The following is a 16,300-nucleotide window of genomic DNA, read 5'->3' as shown; positions in this document are numbered from 1 at the left end:
TTGGTCTGAGGAAATATTAAAATTTTATGAGATAGGATTTTAGAGTTTTCTTAAGCTGTAAGCCATAATCAGCAATATTAAAAGAATAAAAGGCTTGCAATATTTCAGTTGATTTGTAATGAATCCAGAATGCATGACATTTGTTTTTTTAATTGCATTACAGAAAATAAAGAACTTCATCACAATATTCTAATTTTCTGAGACAGTCCTGTATATAGTGTATTATATTAGAGGCACTGCTAAAACTAGGATTGGTTTAACAGAAAAAACATGTTCTTTTCACCACTATCCAGAAACCTATATCCATACACCAAAAAATAAATTACAAGGACAGATTTAGAAGCCAATACTTTCATCTTTATTAATCTTGTTCATTTGTTTAAATAAATTTTTCCTTTGTAAAATCTCATAACGAAAACACTGAACAGGAGTGTTAAAGCCTGTCTTAATTTAAAACGAATACACAACAGAACATTAAAAACGTACGGTAACTCTTACTCTGCATCTGTAAACAACCCGTCCCACCCCTCCCTCCCACTCCACAGTTTGATAAGATTTGGCATGTCCATGTACTCAACGCATATGCCTTCAGCTCTTTGTGTCATTAAATGTTCTTTTTTATTATTGCAGGTCGGACAATAAAAAAGACAAGTATGCTAAAAAAAAACAACTTCAAATGAGAAAAAAAAAAGCATTAGTGCCAATATTTCTTAACACAGTCAGCAGTAGACCTTCTGTAGAGTAAGCAGCCTTGCCCACATTATGACAGGCAGTAACATGCATACACACACGCACACATTATCCTCACATTCTCACACTCGCACACAAACTTTGGTGGTTTAATCCACTTACTTGTCTCAATCACTCATGTCCATATAGTGTGGGTGACACTGCGCACAGTATCGACACATGGAGAAATGCAACATAGCCTCAAACTGCCAGCAATTTAACATTTATCACTGCAACAGTAACAAACATGTTGGAGAGAATAACAGAGAAAGAGTGCGTGAGATACAACAGTAGGAGGTCAGCATTTTGAAAACAGAACAATGACATTTTTCAATATTTTCACTGTTCAAAAATTAAAACCATACATACAAACAGGAAAAAAAGAAAAAAACTAACATACACAGTAAGATACAGTTCTGTTCTCAATCAGAGCTGTTTGCATGTGTTTGGATTCGGTCTCCGTTCTTTTTCTTAGAAGACGTGAATACAAACTGCACTTTAACCTCACATCATGTAGTAGTTTTAGGTTCTCGTATACGATGAAGGTAATGCTGTTTACAGTGCCCATCTGTCTGAAGGCTCGTCTGTATTTGGTGTGTGCATGTGGATGTAAATCTGTTGAAAAGTTCCATTTACTAATAAGCACATTGCAATCCAGTCAAGTCTTTGAGACCAACTGACGTTTCATTCTTTTTCAGGTTTCAAGTCTAAGCAGTTGAAATCTTCATCTGTGGAAAAAGGCTGGATACACATCAAACAGTCCCTGCATTTGTTTAGATAATAGCTTAAGTCTGGCCACGAGAATGTGTGTAAGCATGTCTCACATTTCTGCTTGATGTGTGCACAATAATATGCATACTATGTATATGTATGCACATGTGTATTACATTACTATGCATACCATGTAAATGTTTGTGTGTGCTATATTAAGTACATATGTATCCCAGTGTATTTTGTATCAGTGTGTCCAAACCTGCACGTACAAATGGAGGGGGCTCGTCAGATGGAGTCAGCTCCTCCCCCCAGCAGGTCGCCAGGCAACAATGCGGCAGGGCTGTCCATTTGGTGCCTTTCCTCCATTTGCGGTGCTCCCCACAGGCTGCTGCTGGGGTATCCTGCAGTCATGCCCCCCCAGAGCCCAGACCTCCCAGAGTCTACACCCCCGACACCCCCTCCTTCCCCCACCTCATTGGTGCTCCACTGGGAAAATATCCCCAGCCCCGGTCCTTGGGCTGAAGAGGTGTCTGAAGAACTGCCTGTACCATCGAGACTCTGCCAGCCAGAGCCAGAGGACCTCACACTACCGAGAGCCGCTGCTCCACTATCCCCTCCTCCTCCTCCTCCTCCTCCTCCACCACCATTGCCGTTTCCACCTGAAGTCGTGCCCGCTGCTGCCCGCTCATTCCCAGGGGAGCTACCGCCACTGCTGGCCACAGCTGAGCCTGTTCCAGAAGAACCCTGCGTCCCACCGGCTGCTGACCCTCCTGAGCTGGGCCCCTCTGCCCCTCCGGCCTGGGAATGTGCAAAATAGCGAGCAACTTCTTCTTCACTCACAAACTCCGCCAGGATTGTGGTGTTGCCCAGAACGCACCTGAGAAGGATTTACAAGACAAAGTTGTTTAGCATTTTCATGATGGGTACGTTGTGCATCAGTGAGGTTGCAGGTTAACCTACATGTGCAGTGCACCCTGGGCCTTGGCTGCTTCCTGTCGGCTGCTGTAGCGAATCAGAGCACTGCCCTGGGTCAGGCCGAGGTGGAAGGTCAGCAGGGGGCCATGCTGCATGCAGATAGTTCTCAGCGTGGAGCCATCAATCTACAGGGGGAAAAGAAAACACATTTAAGTGTAAAAGATTGTGTGTGACAACACTCAATTCCAGGGAAAGGTCAGGGAACCTAAGAGGTTATGCAACATTGGTTATGTGTATGAAGAACTGTGTATTAATAAATAACGTAGTGATACTGTGGCTTCATCAGTCTGTGATCCTGTCACCTACAATGAGATATACAAGTTGTGCAAGTCTATCACATGAGTTAGTGAACGGATTCTTGTAAAAATAAAAAAATAAATCTATATTACTGAAACAACTTTGTCTAGACTTCTTTCCCAGAGCAGTGTCATGCAAGTGTTGTACGCCCTAATTGATTAAATGGCTCTTCCTGATTCTCAATCCAATTACAGCTGGCTCACGTATCATTCCGCCTAATTTGCACAAGTCGGACTGAAGGGGAATTCAGATGCGTGAGCAGTGGTACAACGTTGTTAAATTCAAGCCAGACCAATCTGTTTGGGCAGCTGCTTTTTAAGCCATGAACAATTCTGCTGTGGTCTCATCTTTTCCTCACCCTCCAGCCCTCTCTTAGTTTATCGACTGCAGATTTAAAGTGTGTCCCTCCGATGGATTTTCATGTCTCAACCTCCGTCACTCCTTACCTGGGGGGTGAGGTTGCTTAGCAGCAACCAGCAGCTGCCTCTGGAGGCAACGCCATCGCTCCAAGCTGAGCCTAAGAAGACAAATGTAACAAAGAGAAGGTCAAAAGAATTATCAAGGACGTCACAGCGGATGACAAACAACGGTGGCGCTGACGATTACATTATTTATTACAAGGTTTCATAAAACCAGAGTCATCATATCTTATCAGTCGAAAAGAGATTCCTCTATACAGTATATAGGTCAGGCATACATTGACAAATGGCGTGGAAAAAAACATTTCCCCGTTAACAGTACCTGGCCCAAATCTTGACTCTTGATTAATCCCGCCTCCTCCCCAGCTCCGAGCCAACCGCGGGCCTCCGCTACCCCATGAGGAGGGCGAGGCCTGCTTCTGATTAGTTAAGCCAGGAGGGGGGCGTGGCAGCTGTGAGCTGTTGCGATTGGTTTTCCACAACTTGTTTTGTCCGATGGGCTCTGGGGGCCAGCTGGGCTTGTACTCCGAGTACTTTCCTGAAGAGGAAATGGGGAGATACTTTTTGGCAAACGGAAACGGGAGAGTAGAGAACGCAGTGCAGCAAACTCTTTTGGTATCTTTGTGGGATAGGCACAACTTCTACTCCAGTAAAATACAGTTCATACACAATTATAGGAACAGAAGAAAATAAACAGAAAAACAATCAAGAACTACGGCGCAGATAAGATGGAGTATTAAAAAGAAATAAAGTAGCAAATAAAAATCAAATAAATACCTGTGCTGTGTGCATTGCTGAGGGGGCTGTCTGAGGCACTGTAGGGCCAGGCACCGGGTGAAGGCAGCGAGGTGTTGAGGGAGGGGTTTGGCCCTAGAAAACATTACAAAGTTATCTGAAAGGAACACACTCTGATGAAGACAAGGCCCCATAGAGCCCGTGAGGAAAGCAGTCAACCCTTTGCCCTTAGACTTGGTCAATAAGTGGCACTAGAGCACTACTTTCAAGTACAACCAACACACATGCTCATCAAGTTCAGTCAGGTACCTATGTTGTCTCGCAATAACTGGTGGTCAGAGTCATTGAGGCTCTGGGGTCCTGGGGAGCCAAGAACACTACCAGGGGTCATGTACGGATCGGACTCTGGGTCACCACTGCTCTGGATTCCCTTCCAGGGCACACCGGGCTGGAACTCTGTCCGGGGAGAACAGAACACTTATTGAGAAGCTTGTTTTGCTATTTTCTAAACCAAACACGGCAAGTAGTGAATGTAATTAGTCTGTAATACACCGCACTAACACCGGACTGGTTGACTACTGTCGTACAAACATTCAGCTTCCTGTATATTGGAGTCTGATTTAACATTACATCTACTACCTTCTACTCCTCTAATCCTAATTCATCATCCTTTGGTAACATGTAGCAGAGAAGGACCTGTTCACCTGGAGGCCAGCTGGATGTGGCGGGTTTGTTCACCATTTTACTCCCTGGAGTCCGGTGCCAGTTGTCTGAAGAACCTTGAGGGGGAATCCCTAAACCATCACTGCCCAGCATTTCATACTGAGAATAAGGGGATCCTCCCGTCACTTTCATAGCACTGGGTAAAGGGCCTTGGGAAGAGTAGATGGGAGAGAGAGCAAAAAGTCAGACTGACGAGAATATACCTCAAATCACTCTGATTCGCGGCGGCTCGTTCATACACTAAATGAAGGGGATTACAAAAGCAGTTAAGACCAGATTAACAACAGCCTGGGAGGTGTGCTTTCCCCACGTGTGAATTTTGCCTTTGCAAAAAGCATGTTACGAACCATCTGCTAACCTACCATTCTTGTGGAGGCTTGTGTCAGGGGGAGAAGGAGCTGGGGAGTGGCCCTCCATCATCCATTTGAAGCGGGATTGCTGTCCTCCGGTGTCCTTCATACCTCCCATCTTGGGACCGAGCTCCAGTCCTGACAGGTTACCACCGGGGGCAAGCCATGGCGAGTGGGAAAACAAACATTCAAGAGCACATCACCTTCAACTAATGTTCAGCTCAGCCTTAGTACCAAGACTACAGGCTGTTAAAAATGGAGGACCTTTGTCATAGCAACAGTGACGACAAAGCTAATAGTGATGAGCTTTTCGAAGCAAAAATATTATTCGATATCTGCAGGAAACTATTTGACCATTCTCGAAGAGCCATTACTAACCGGAGCCAGAAAAAACAAAAGGGGATTTCTTTTAAAAGATGGTTTGTGACAATAGTCACATAACCTTCTTATTGGCTCACCTAACCCCAACGACAGGACACCAAGACTCTATTGCAGGTGGGCAGAGACGAGTGCTGTTGCCCTCACTTGATTCTACATCCCTGTGGATGTTCTGACTTCATGTACCCGAGAGGTTCTAAGACTTTGGCGGCCAAACAAACACCACTAAAAGCATTAAATAAAACCAGTGGTGGGTTGAAATTTTTCACAGCTGACCGAACCCCAAGTGGAGCTTAAGCCACAGACGAGTCGCCTGTTGTACTCACCAGAGTACATCCCTTGCGTTTTTGCATGAATGTCAGATAAGGGCCCCCCCATTCCAGGATGTGAAAGGGTGTCGACCATGGATTGTTTGGATAGGCTTCCTCCCAGGTGAGCGGGGGAGAGTTTAGAGCTCCCTCCTCCTGATGATCCTCCTCCAACTCCACCCTGCTGATGCTGCCTCTGCTGCTGCAGAATAGCCATAATTCTTGCCAGCTGAGAAAAAGACAAGATTCAAAAAAATGAAAATCACCATCAGAATAACTGCAAAGTGCAGTTGTTGCAGGAGATGTCGTGGTGAGGGTGCATGTGGTGAGGTATACGACGTGGTCATGCTCACCTGCTGTGGGTCTGGCTGCTGCCTTAGAGGCTGAGGGAACTTCCTCTGGTTCTGCAGGAGCTGTTGTTGCTGTTGCTGCTGTTGCTGCTGCTGTAGCAGGAGCTGACAAGCCTGTGGGGAGGTGGGCAGAAATGATCAGAGATGAGGTAAACAAATAATACATTGGCTTGTGCTCGTTATTTTAAAACCATGTGTTTTAAAATAATCAATATAGGTCAAACAAAGTCCGACAACAGAGTAGGGCTGCAAATGACGATCTTCAATGTATGAATGTGTCAGTGTATGTATGTGACGATTATTTTCCTGATTTATTAATATGTTGTCTGAAATGAAGGGGGAGAAAAAGGTCAACACCCAAAAGGCGTCACGCAAAGATATTCAGTTACCTGTAAAACAACCAGAAATAAATCACATTTAAGCTAGAATCTGAGATTTTTTTTCTTCTTTTTCTTATCACCCAGACCGAAATAAGTTGTTGTTTAATTCAATTCTTGACAACTAATGATTAGTTTTTCTCAGCTCTACAAAAAGGAAATATCTTTCTCAAAGTGGTCAGTACATCAATTAGCTAATATAATGTTTAGATGACATACCAGATGGAACTGCTGCATGTGGGGGTAAATGTTGCTGAGCATTGCGAGCTGCTGTGGGGAAATCTGATTAGGAGGGAACGCTCCTCCACCAACACCGCCGACCCCTCCGACACTTCCAACGCCACTGACACCACCAACACCTCCAACCACTCCACCCACACTACCACCAGGAGAGGGCATCTGCTTCAGCATAGGACCCGGCGGCACCTGCACGTCACAGGAATTTCTTTGTATATGGCTGTTGATAGACACTTGATGGAGTAATATGAAAAACGGTGACAATCCATTCATCGAGCTCCACTCAAGTATGAATGACTATACTAATTTAAATGCCCAGTTAACAATTTAAAAAAGATTCCAAAAGGTCTTTTTTTGACAGGTGCATAGGATAAAAATCTATTCAACAAGACGAAATAATCCCCAACACGGTCCATTCTGGGTGATGAAGGCTCTGTACGTTACAGATTTTTATATATTTTGTTCTTCTCGTCTTTGTTTCTCATTTATTTAATTGTTGTTTTTAGTATTGTCACCACTAGGCTTATTTACGTATTCAAATTGATTTAAGCGTCTTTCTACTTTTTGAATATTATACGCTAGATTGTGTCATATGGGTCGGAGTTCTTATCTAATGTCAAGATAGGGCCTTATTGTGATGTGAACCTTTTTTTTAAATAATATTGGAAAATTCTCATGTGTTTCTTTAAAGATTTGCGGGTATCTGATTGTTCGATTTTTAAGATTTTTCTCAGGTGAGAGCCTATGTATGTATGCGTGTATGTATGCGTGTATGTATGTATGTGTGTGTATGTATGCATGCATGTTGATGAAGTGAGGACAAGTGATTCTTAACTTTTGAAAAGCTAAGAAAAAAACATTTTCTTTCTTTGTGTTAAATAAACATTGCCAGGACTCAGGAGACCCTTATTCTCCATTAAGTTGAACTAAAACATCAGAGACCAAAACAAAAAAACCATACCTGAGCCGACAGGAACTGATGAGGCACTTGAGCACGTAAACCCTGGGAGGGATTCATTGGATGCATGCCAGGCTGGTGCATCCCTCGAGGCTGAGGCATCCCCCCGCCACCGCCAACAAACACCCCATGCCCCCCCACCTGGAGTGCAAAGAAACCAAAACAACCACATCAATGCATTTGTCACGCAACTTGCGATACGTTTTCTCATATAGTGCTTTCTTCCCTCGGGTCCTCAAGTTAGCACACCTGCCCCACACAGCAGATATTGTTGATATAAAAAAAAGGTGAAATAATACAAAATCGGAGCCAACGTTGAAAATGGAAGTTCTGTAAAAGTAAAATACTGGTTGGCACAACAGCTACGTACTTTTTCACCGTAGGGCCCCATTTCAACGGGACCCATGTCTTTGGAACCAGGCATGCGGTAACCTCCTCCGCCTCTTCCTCCCCTCCGCATCTCTCCGTTATAGTCAGTTATTCCCCTCTTGTCTCCTTCCATCTTTTTGTCAAGACTTGGGTCGTCACCCTGAGGAACAACAAAGTCATGAACACACTCGTTCCGGGGACAGTTACAGAGGTCTCATTGATTTATCCACCTCTATAAACATTCATATGGTTGGCAAGTTTAGATTTTATGAAAGAGAAGACATGATAAAGGTTCTCACGTTCAGATAATTAATATAGCAGTAAACAAACAATTGCTATGTAAAGATATAGTGAGAGTAATCTCTACCCGAGCAGAGAATTAAATCACACTCCCTATGTGCGCGTGTTGAAATGAGAGCTCCATTGTGTGCGTTTGTTTCTGTCCCCCACTGGCTTGCTCAGGGCCTCCGCTCTGGACTGCACTCGTGCAGCAGTTACCATTGATAACATGTTGCAGCATAGTGCCCACCCTCCGGCCCCCCAGGTTAACACTGTTAGCTCTGTCAGCACTGCTGTCATTGTTTGCGCTCTGAAAGGCTGAGGCAAGCCCTCAATCGGGGATTTAAGCAGAGATTTGTATCCAGCTCTTTAAAAGTCAAACACCAGTAACGCGTTACAATTGCAGTTTCCGATAGCTAATGGAGTTAACAAGGTTATTTTTGTAGTGAATTAACATCTTACCAAAAGACCCATGTTTGAAAACTGGCGTGACACTGGGTTCATCCAGCTGTCCCCTCCTCCACTCTACAGGAAAGAAAAACAAACATTACACTCTGTCAAAAAACTCATTAAAAAAAGTTCACAAGACGACAGAGGGAAATGAGTGCTTTGCGTTAATACAATGAATCATAAGTGGCCACGCAAACGCTTGGTGTGTCGTTGCGTCGCTAATTTCCCCTACCTTGTGGTTGCCCCTCTTTCCTCCATGAGTCTGACCCCAGCCTCCGGAGTTGAAGGAGGAGCTGTTTCCCTGCGAGACAGAGTTGTTCCAGACCCCTCCGCTACCGTCGTCTTCCTCGTCCCAGCTGGGGTGACGAGAGGCCGCAACAGATCCCTCTCCCTTCCCACCCCAGCTCTCCGTTGATTTGGTGCCTGCAGGGAAATCAAAAAGGATGGTTTTAAAGTGGCCATGTCATTTCCCTAGATGTCATTTCTCTAGATGTCCTCTGTTTTTAACTTGTGGTTTGAAAACAGTGAACCCTTTGAAATTGAGGGATGTGTAATGTTGCTTGATTTGAGCACCATGTCTAAAAATTATAATGAGCATAACTCAGAATATTTTGAATTATTTTGTTTATCTTCTTACCAGATTTACCAGAGTTGGGTGAAGGGTTCCCCCAACCAGAAGCTTTGCCGGGCTCATCTGGATCACCCCAGCCTGTTGCTGCGTCGGACGACTGGCCCCAAGTCGTCGTACCATTATCCACAGATTGCGCACCTCCTCCCCACATGCCTGGACATGGAGATTGATGAAAGAGTAAAGACAATGTGCCAAACTTGACACAAACACTTCAAATGCTGATCCAGTTTGGTTGTGGTTTGCCACGTGCACACTTATTTGCAATGGTACATCTTCTACTTACCCACTGCAGCATTGCCAGGGTTTGTGTCCCGGCTGTGTTGCATCCCCTGCTGCCTTCGAGGTGGCTGTTGGATGGCTGGTGGTGGGGCCTGCTGACCGTGGCTTTGGACAGGCGCTGCACTCTTTTTGTCCCACAGATTCACGTTCTTGCTCTTGAAGCGGATCGGGTCTCCCCAGGCTGAAGTGCCATCATCGATTTCCATTTTGCGACTGATTGACTGAGGGGAGGGTTCTTCCCAGCCGCTGGGCTCCAGGGAGTCGCCCCCACCCCCAGAGACTTGGGGGATCGGGCCAGAGCTCCAGCCCGGGCTTTGGTTCTGATTCTTGGATGGTGGACCTCCACCTCCAACATTAGACCGGCTGTTCCACCCTCCTTGAACGGGACCTCCTTTTGGCTGCTGGCCCTGTGATTGGTGCTGCTGTTGATTTGGGGATTTCATTGGTGCCACTTGGCTGTTTGGTATCGGTGCTGCTGCTGCTGCTGCTGCTGCTGCTGCGTGGGGCTTTGAACTCCCCCAGTCCTGGTGGGATTTGCCTCCACCCACATCTCCTCCGCCCCAACCTCCTCGCTGAGCTCCCCCTTCATCCAAATGACCCCAGGAAGATCCCTTCTCATCAGAGTTGCTTCCACCTCTGCTTCGCCCATCACCACCTCCACCTCCAGGTATAGAGTCCCTCTGTCCCCTCTCTCCTCCCCAACCACCCGCCTCTCCCCTTCCAGTACCCTTCCATCCTCCTACCCCTTTATCTTCTGGACCATCTGCCCAACCACTACCCTGTTCTCCATAGTCTCTCCAGTTCCCTCCCCTTCCACCACCACCACCTCCTCCTCCCGCCCCTCCTCCTCCTCCTCCTCCTCCTCTGTGATCACCCCATTTTTTCTCTTCAGTCCCCCATCCTTTCCCCTGGTTTTCAGGTGGGAGAGCACCCCAGCCTCCAGCTGACTTGCCCTCTACATCTTCTTCTGGCTTTCCTTGCTTCCTTACAGTGCTACCTAGCACGTGAGGACCACAAGTGGACTGCGTAGTACCACCATCCCAGCCCTCCCTTGTTGCAACAGGACCAGAGACCAGGCTGGCTGTGTGGCTGCCAACAGGTGGATCATTAGTTATTGAACTGGTGTTAGATGGGTACCCAGGGCCACGACTAGTGGTAGTGTTCATGGTTGCTGATGAGAATGCAGAGGATGATGAAGTGCTTCTTTCATTTCTCTTTTTTGCTCCTGTTGTGGTATCTAGGTCCCAGGCCACATTCTGTCGAATCTGGGTCTGCCCCCAGCCCGTGTTGGAGAGAACCCGGGGGTCCAGGTCAGATCGATTGAGCATGCCGAGTAAGGCCACCTCAGCATTGGAGGTCTGGTCGGAACATTTGTTTACAGACAAAGCTTGCTCCTGCTTAAATCCATTATCACTGTCTCCTCCACCACTTCCAGCTATGGACCCTCCTCCACTAGAGGACACAGGTGCTCCACCTGCAGTGCCTCCACCCTGTCCTCCTCCTCCTCCTCCCCACTCAACATCTGTCCCCTCCCCACTTACCACCCCTTTCTGATTGTCGCAAGCTTTTGTCATAGTGTCAAACTTTGGTGAGGCAGAGTCCTGCAAAACGCTGCCGCCAATAACTCCACTACCTCCACTACTGCTGCTGCTGCTCCCACCTCCTCCTCTTTCTATTGCCAAGTTACTCGAACTTACACCTCCCGCTGTGCCACCCCACTCTGCTGCTGAACTGCCTTCTTCCCACGCTCCCTGAGATACCACTGGGGTATTTGAGCTACCATCATTTCCCCTACCCCACCCTGCCTTGTCACCTTGGCCTCCAAAGCCCCACACACCCCCTTCCTGCCCCTGAGCTCCAGTTCCTCCCCCGCCATCTGCCTGTGAGGCACCTGTACACAGGTCAGAGGACACTGGAGGCATGGATCTCCAAGAAGAGGCGGCAGAGGAGGAAGACGAAGAGCCACTTCCTTCTCCATCAACACTAGCAGGCCCACAGCCCCCCTCATCACCGCCTTCTTGATTTGGTCCTGCTCCTCTTGTTCCCCCGCCCGAACCAAACTCTGGTCCTGGGTTTCCAAAGTGCTGCTGCTGTTCTCCACTCCGTGCTCCCACAGCTGTCTCAGTGTGCTGCTGATGGAGACCAGTTTGATTCACAGATGAGTGAGTGGTGACGAGAGTCGTAGTGCTGGCAGAGAACGAGGAAGCTGAAGTAATGGACGAGTGTAGTGGAAGGCCGTCGCCAGCCGAGGATGATGGCGCACCCTGCACCAGGGCGGGCCAGGCGGAGGGGTTCACGTTGGGGTTGAAATTGGCACCAGGGACACTGCTGCTGCTGCTGCTGCCAACCACAGGGCTCTCCTGAGGCCCAGGAAGAAGACGGGAGACTTTGGAATTGTAAAATGCTGCTGATCCCAGCCCTGCCTCCACCTGAGAGGGGTTGGAAGAGCCCCACACGCCACCACTTGACTGAACACATTCATTAAGCGAGGAAGAGGGGGAAAGAGGAGAAGAACGAGGTGAGGAAGGATTGTCCATATTCCCTGCTCCTCCTCCTCCTCCCACTACTACTACTACTGCTGCTGCTGCTGTTCCTCCCTTCTGTTGGATGTTTCTCTCACTCCATGAGGCACTACTGTAGTTGTTGTTACCAGAGCAGTCTTGCTCCTGCACCACCCCTCCTCCTCCAGCCCGGTCAGAACTCAATTTGGCCCCTCCTAGGATGCTAGGCCAATCCCCCAGGTCCGTCCCATCAACAATCACCTTCCCGCAGCCCTGAGAAGAGGACTGGCTGCCAGAGCCCGCCCCCCATGTGGAATTTGCATAAGTTGAAGTAGTAGTAGTAGAAGAAGACGACAGAGCAGCAGCACATAATGACGATGAGGAGTTGGGGGGTGAGGCGGATGATGAACCCAGGTTGGAATCTATACGGACAAAAATGTGGTGGTTCATTGACAATTTCAGCCGTGAGAATACCAAATAATGACAGTGTCGTTTCTAAACATACACGGTTTCAAGGTACATTCAGTGTCATTGTACAACAGCGCTGAGCCTCGAAATGCAGTTTGTATGTGCGGCGTTCAGGGATCTACATATCAATCAAGTTGACCATCTTTTTTTGTTCCAAGACGTTAACCCACCTGTGCCTCCAGCTGTGTTTGCATTGGGGTCATCTGCTCCCTGTGATGAAAGCGATGGCGCGGCTTCCCAGCCACTGCCTCCAGCACCCCCTTCCCCTCCACCTCCCCCCCGCAGCATGGAGGACAGCGGTGGCTGGCCCCTCTTCAGTAGCACTTTTTGATCCTGCTGGCAGCGAAATCTTGGTGGAACCTCTCTGGACATGTATCGCTGCTGCTGGGAGGTCTGGCTTCCAGAGGGGGAGGAGGAGGGCTGTCCGTTGGCCACAGCAGTCCGCTGCTTTGCATTGTTCCCGCCACCAGGAGGAACTTGTGCAGAAACCCCGGCAGCAGCAGGACTGGGGGATGAGGGGGCAACAGGGCCAGGGCTGGGGGACACTGAGCCTGCGGTGGCGAGCGGCTGGGAACAGGAGGGCTTGGCTGATTCTGGCACTAAAAACAGATTTAATGAAGAGGTGTGAACATCTGGTAAACTCAGGTACACCAAGAGAAACACAGTTTGGGTACGATTCTGAGTTACAGGTACGTTAAGTTTCTCTAGAGCCGACAGTTTAAGAAAATGCAACTCTGGTAATTACAATAGATTAAAGTTATCATGAGAACAGGGTGCTGCTGATTAAAGCATATAGAGATCATGCCTGTGACATAATAATATGGAATATTGAGTGATAGAAAGGAAGAAACGTCTCATGATGAAGAAAATAAACAAACCTTTGATTTTCGGTTCTGGCACCTAAAACAGAAAGAATAACTGTGTTAGATGAGAACAAAGAGTAACTTGCAGTCTTACAACTGCGACTGAAAAAACAAGGCACTACTCAGCAAAAATTAAGAATACACCCCCCCCCCCCCACACACACATTCTGAGCAAAACAGTGGCAACATCAGCTGTGAGTATTTCTGGGTCAACACGTTTACCTTCTGAGAGGTTTCCCTTTTGTTTTTATCTTCTTTCTTCTTTTTCTTGTCTTCCATGAACTACTGCTCCCTTTCCTGATTCTCCTGTCTGTGAAGAGGAATGTACACATTCAATTATTCATGCTACATCTCAAAACAGGCACACTGAAAGTAATATAATCCTCACTTAAAGCATACATGTACACACACACACACCCACAGAGACGTGGACTCAAAATGAATACTACTATGACATCAGATCACTGTAAAGCATTCTGCCACAGTCAATGTTGTGAAGGCAGTAATGTTAACCAGGGCAGACAGCCTGACAACAGCCCTTAGAAACCTGGCTTCTCATTGCATAATTCATTAACCAGCGAGCGATTGCAATTCCAACTCACGAGACAACACAGACAGCAGCAGCCAAACAAACGAGGGACTTCAAACTCTCAAACATGTGTTCCTGTGGAAGTGGAGTCCTCCTAACCCACTGTAGGGAATGAGAGTAAAGTTACGAGACTGATCCGTCCAGTATGAAAACATGGTGTCCTGTTTGCTGTAATGTAATGCTGCAACTGACTTCACAATTTGCTTCCCACCCTGCCAAAAAGTTTTTTTAAACTCTGTTTTATGAATACGTACACATACTTGAGTCATGTTAGACTTTTTTGTGCATGGAAAAGCAACACAATAAAATACCACGGGAAGCTGAAAAAAACAAACCGATTTAATCTTTAAATGTAAAGTGTCAGATAGCAGGTCACAGGACGCGGCCCCGTGTTCAGGTTAGCTAAGCTGCACACAACGAGCATCTAGTGAACGCCAACTGCACAACGAACGGCTTTAACCCTTCATTTAATCTTTCACTAATTCCGCCGACATGTCCATTAATAAATCGTAACTAACGCACCGGACGAGGCGGCCGTTTGCAGCCGCTTAGGAGGCACACTTTGTGGGGGAAACAGGCCAGCGAGAAGCAGCCGTGCAGCTAACGAGAGAGCACCAGAAGGGCTCCTGCTCGTCGGCTGGTGAGCCCCGGGTCGTGAGCTGAAGAGCGGGGGAGGGACTCCGCGGGCCGACCGTACCGCAGCACCGGTCGGACCCGCGCCAGCAAACTAACCGCTAACGTTACGCAGTTGGCTGCAGACAACAGGTACGTCACGTTAGCTCACGATAACCCCAAATAAAAAAATAAAAATGTACAAACTTTACAGTTTATAATTCGTAACTTTACAACGGGGGGGGGGGAAACAGACAACACCCACCGACCCGTCGGTGCTGCGAGCGGGTGTCCCGGCGGGGGGTGGACAGGGCCGAGTGGACCGACCAACTCCGGTGACATTTCTTCAGCAACGCGTTAACGAGCGAAGCGCTTTCTAAAATTAGGAAACTGTGAAACGTTGTCGTAGTTGAGCAAGAGGCGAAAATAACGAGCAGGATTTACACGCACACACCGCGTGGAAAGCTGCCAAAGACCGTTGCGTCGGTGTTGAACACTCACCTCGGGAATCACGTCGGACATAAAGTGCTTCTGTGCAGAAATTCGTGCAGACCCTACCGCTAGCAGGCTAGCTGGTGGCTAGCTTAGCGAGCGAGTTCTTCGAGGCTTTCGAGGCTAAATTGAATAAGAAATGACATCACCGAAAGGCGAAATGTTTATCGTAGAAAAAAACGAGGAAAGGCGATTATCCTTTTCGAGCGACTCCGGTTCTCAAGGCGTCAACAAAACCTGCGTAACCCCTCGATGACTGTCAGACGCTGTATGATCGGTTAGTTTACTATCGGCCATTTTGCTTCTGTGTGGAGGTTTTGCCAGCATATGATATCACCAGGCTGGTTGTTGATCAGAGGAGGAGGGAGGAGGAGGGAGGAGGAGCGCGCCGCGTACCGACACCGTCCACCAGGGGGCGTCATTGCCACTGGAAACATGACGTCATACACGCCAATAGGCGCTCAAATCTGTCACTATATTACCTGCGAATTGACCTAATAACTGATTACGTTCCCCCGAGCAGCCATTTTTAAGCTGCATGTTGAACAGAATGAGCCGTTTACATGTTTTCGCTATTTATTCCGTGTATGAACATTTATACTATATTGGTTCGGATTCAGGGCTGCACGGTGGTGTAGTGGCTAGCACTGTCGCCTCACAGCAAGAGGGCCGTGGGTTCAATTCCCGGTCGAGGCGGTCCTTCTGTGTGGAGTTTGCATGTTCTCCCCGTGGCAGCGTGGGTTCCCTCCGGGTTCTCCGGCTTCCTCCCACTGTCCAAAGACATGCCGTCAGGTTAATTGATCTCTAAATTGCCCATAGGTGTGAATGTGAGAGTGAATGGTTGTATGTCTCTATATGTGCCCTCGATGGACTGGCGGCCTGTCCAGGGTGTCCCCTGCCTTCGCCCTATGTCAGCTGGGATCGGCTCCAGCGCCCCCGCGACCCTAATGAGGATAAGCGGTATTGATGATGGATGGATGGATGGTTTGGATTCATGAGAAATGATGCATTTGTATTTTTCACAACAGATGATTGAAAATCCTTGCCCAAACAGCTTTAAGGGTTTCCAAACTCTGTTGCTAATGTTTGATAATGCTCCAGTGGCCGTTTTGGTTACTTTGAATGGCAACATATAGTGCTCCTTATCGTGGGAATTAATACAAAATATATTGTCTAGTCTAGTGCAATTGCATTTGGATAACTTGGTATACATTATT

At 47.5% G+C, this 16,300-nt stretch overlaps 1 protein-coding gene across 2 annotated transcripts; it reads right to left on the bottom strand.

Annotated features, from left to right (window-relative positions):
- Positions 1-134: 134 nt before the first annotated feature.
- Positions 135-15,381, bottom strand: LOC130188280 (trinucleotide repeat-containing gene 6B protein-like). 2 transcript variants are annotated; one of them, XM_056406554.1, is made up of 21 exons: positions 15,093-15,381; positions 13,613-13,700; positions 13,406-13,427; positions 12,698-13,126; positions 9,563-12,481; positions 9,286-9,432; positions 8,881-9,071; positions 8,661-8,723; positions 7,921-8,079; positions 7,554-7,691; positions 6,575-6,781; positions 5,982-6,092; positions 5,647-5,857; positions 4,955-5,080; positions 4,574-4,741; positions 4,179-4,325; positions 3,912-4,004; positions 3,457-3,672; positions 3,162-3,232; positions 2,404-2,543; positions 135-2,320 (listed from the first exon to the last, which is right to left on the bottom strand). In XM_056406554.1, exons 2-21 carry the CDS (start codon positions 13,667-13,669, stop codon positions 1,729-1,731), a joined length of 6,207 nt encoding a protein of 2,068 aa, XP_056262529.1. In that variant the 5' UTR covers positions 13,670-13,700; positions 15,093-15,381; the 3' UTR covers positions 135-1,728. The 2 variants fall into 2 exon arrangements, with proteins under 2 accessions (XP_056262529.1, XP_056262530.1); XM_056406555.1 differs by lacking the exon at positions 6,575-6,781 and having other exon boundaries at positions 15,093-15,380.
- Positions 15,382-16,300: the final 919 nt, after the last annotated feature.

Source organism: Pseudoliparis swirei, chromosome 23, assembly GCF_029220125.1.
Source record: "Pseudoliparis swirei isolate HS2019 ecotype Mariana Trench chromosome 23, NWPU_hadal_v1, whole genome shotgun sequence".
Lineage (NCBI taxonomy): Eukaryota > Metazoa > Chordata > Actinopteri > Perciformes > Liparidae > Pseudoliparis > Pseudoliparis swirei.
Note: the sequence above shows the minus strand (reverse complement) of the source record. Positions and strands in the feature narration are given on the sequence as shown.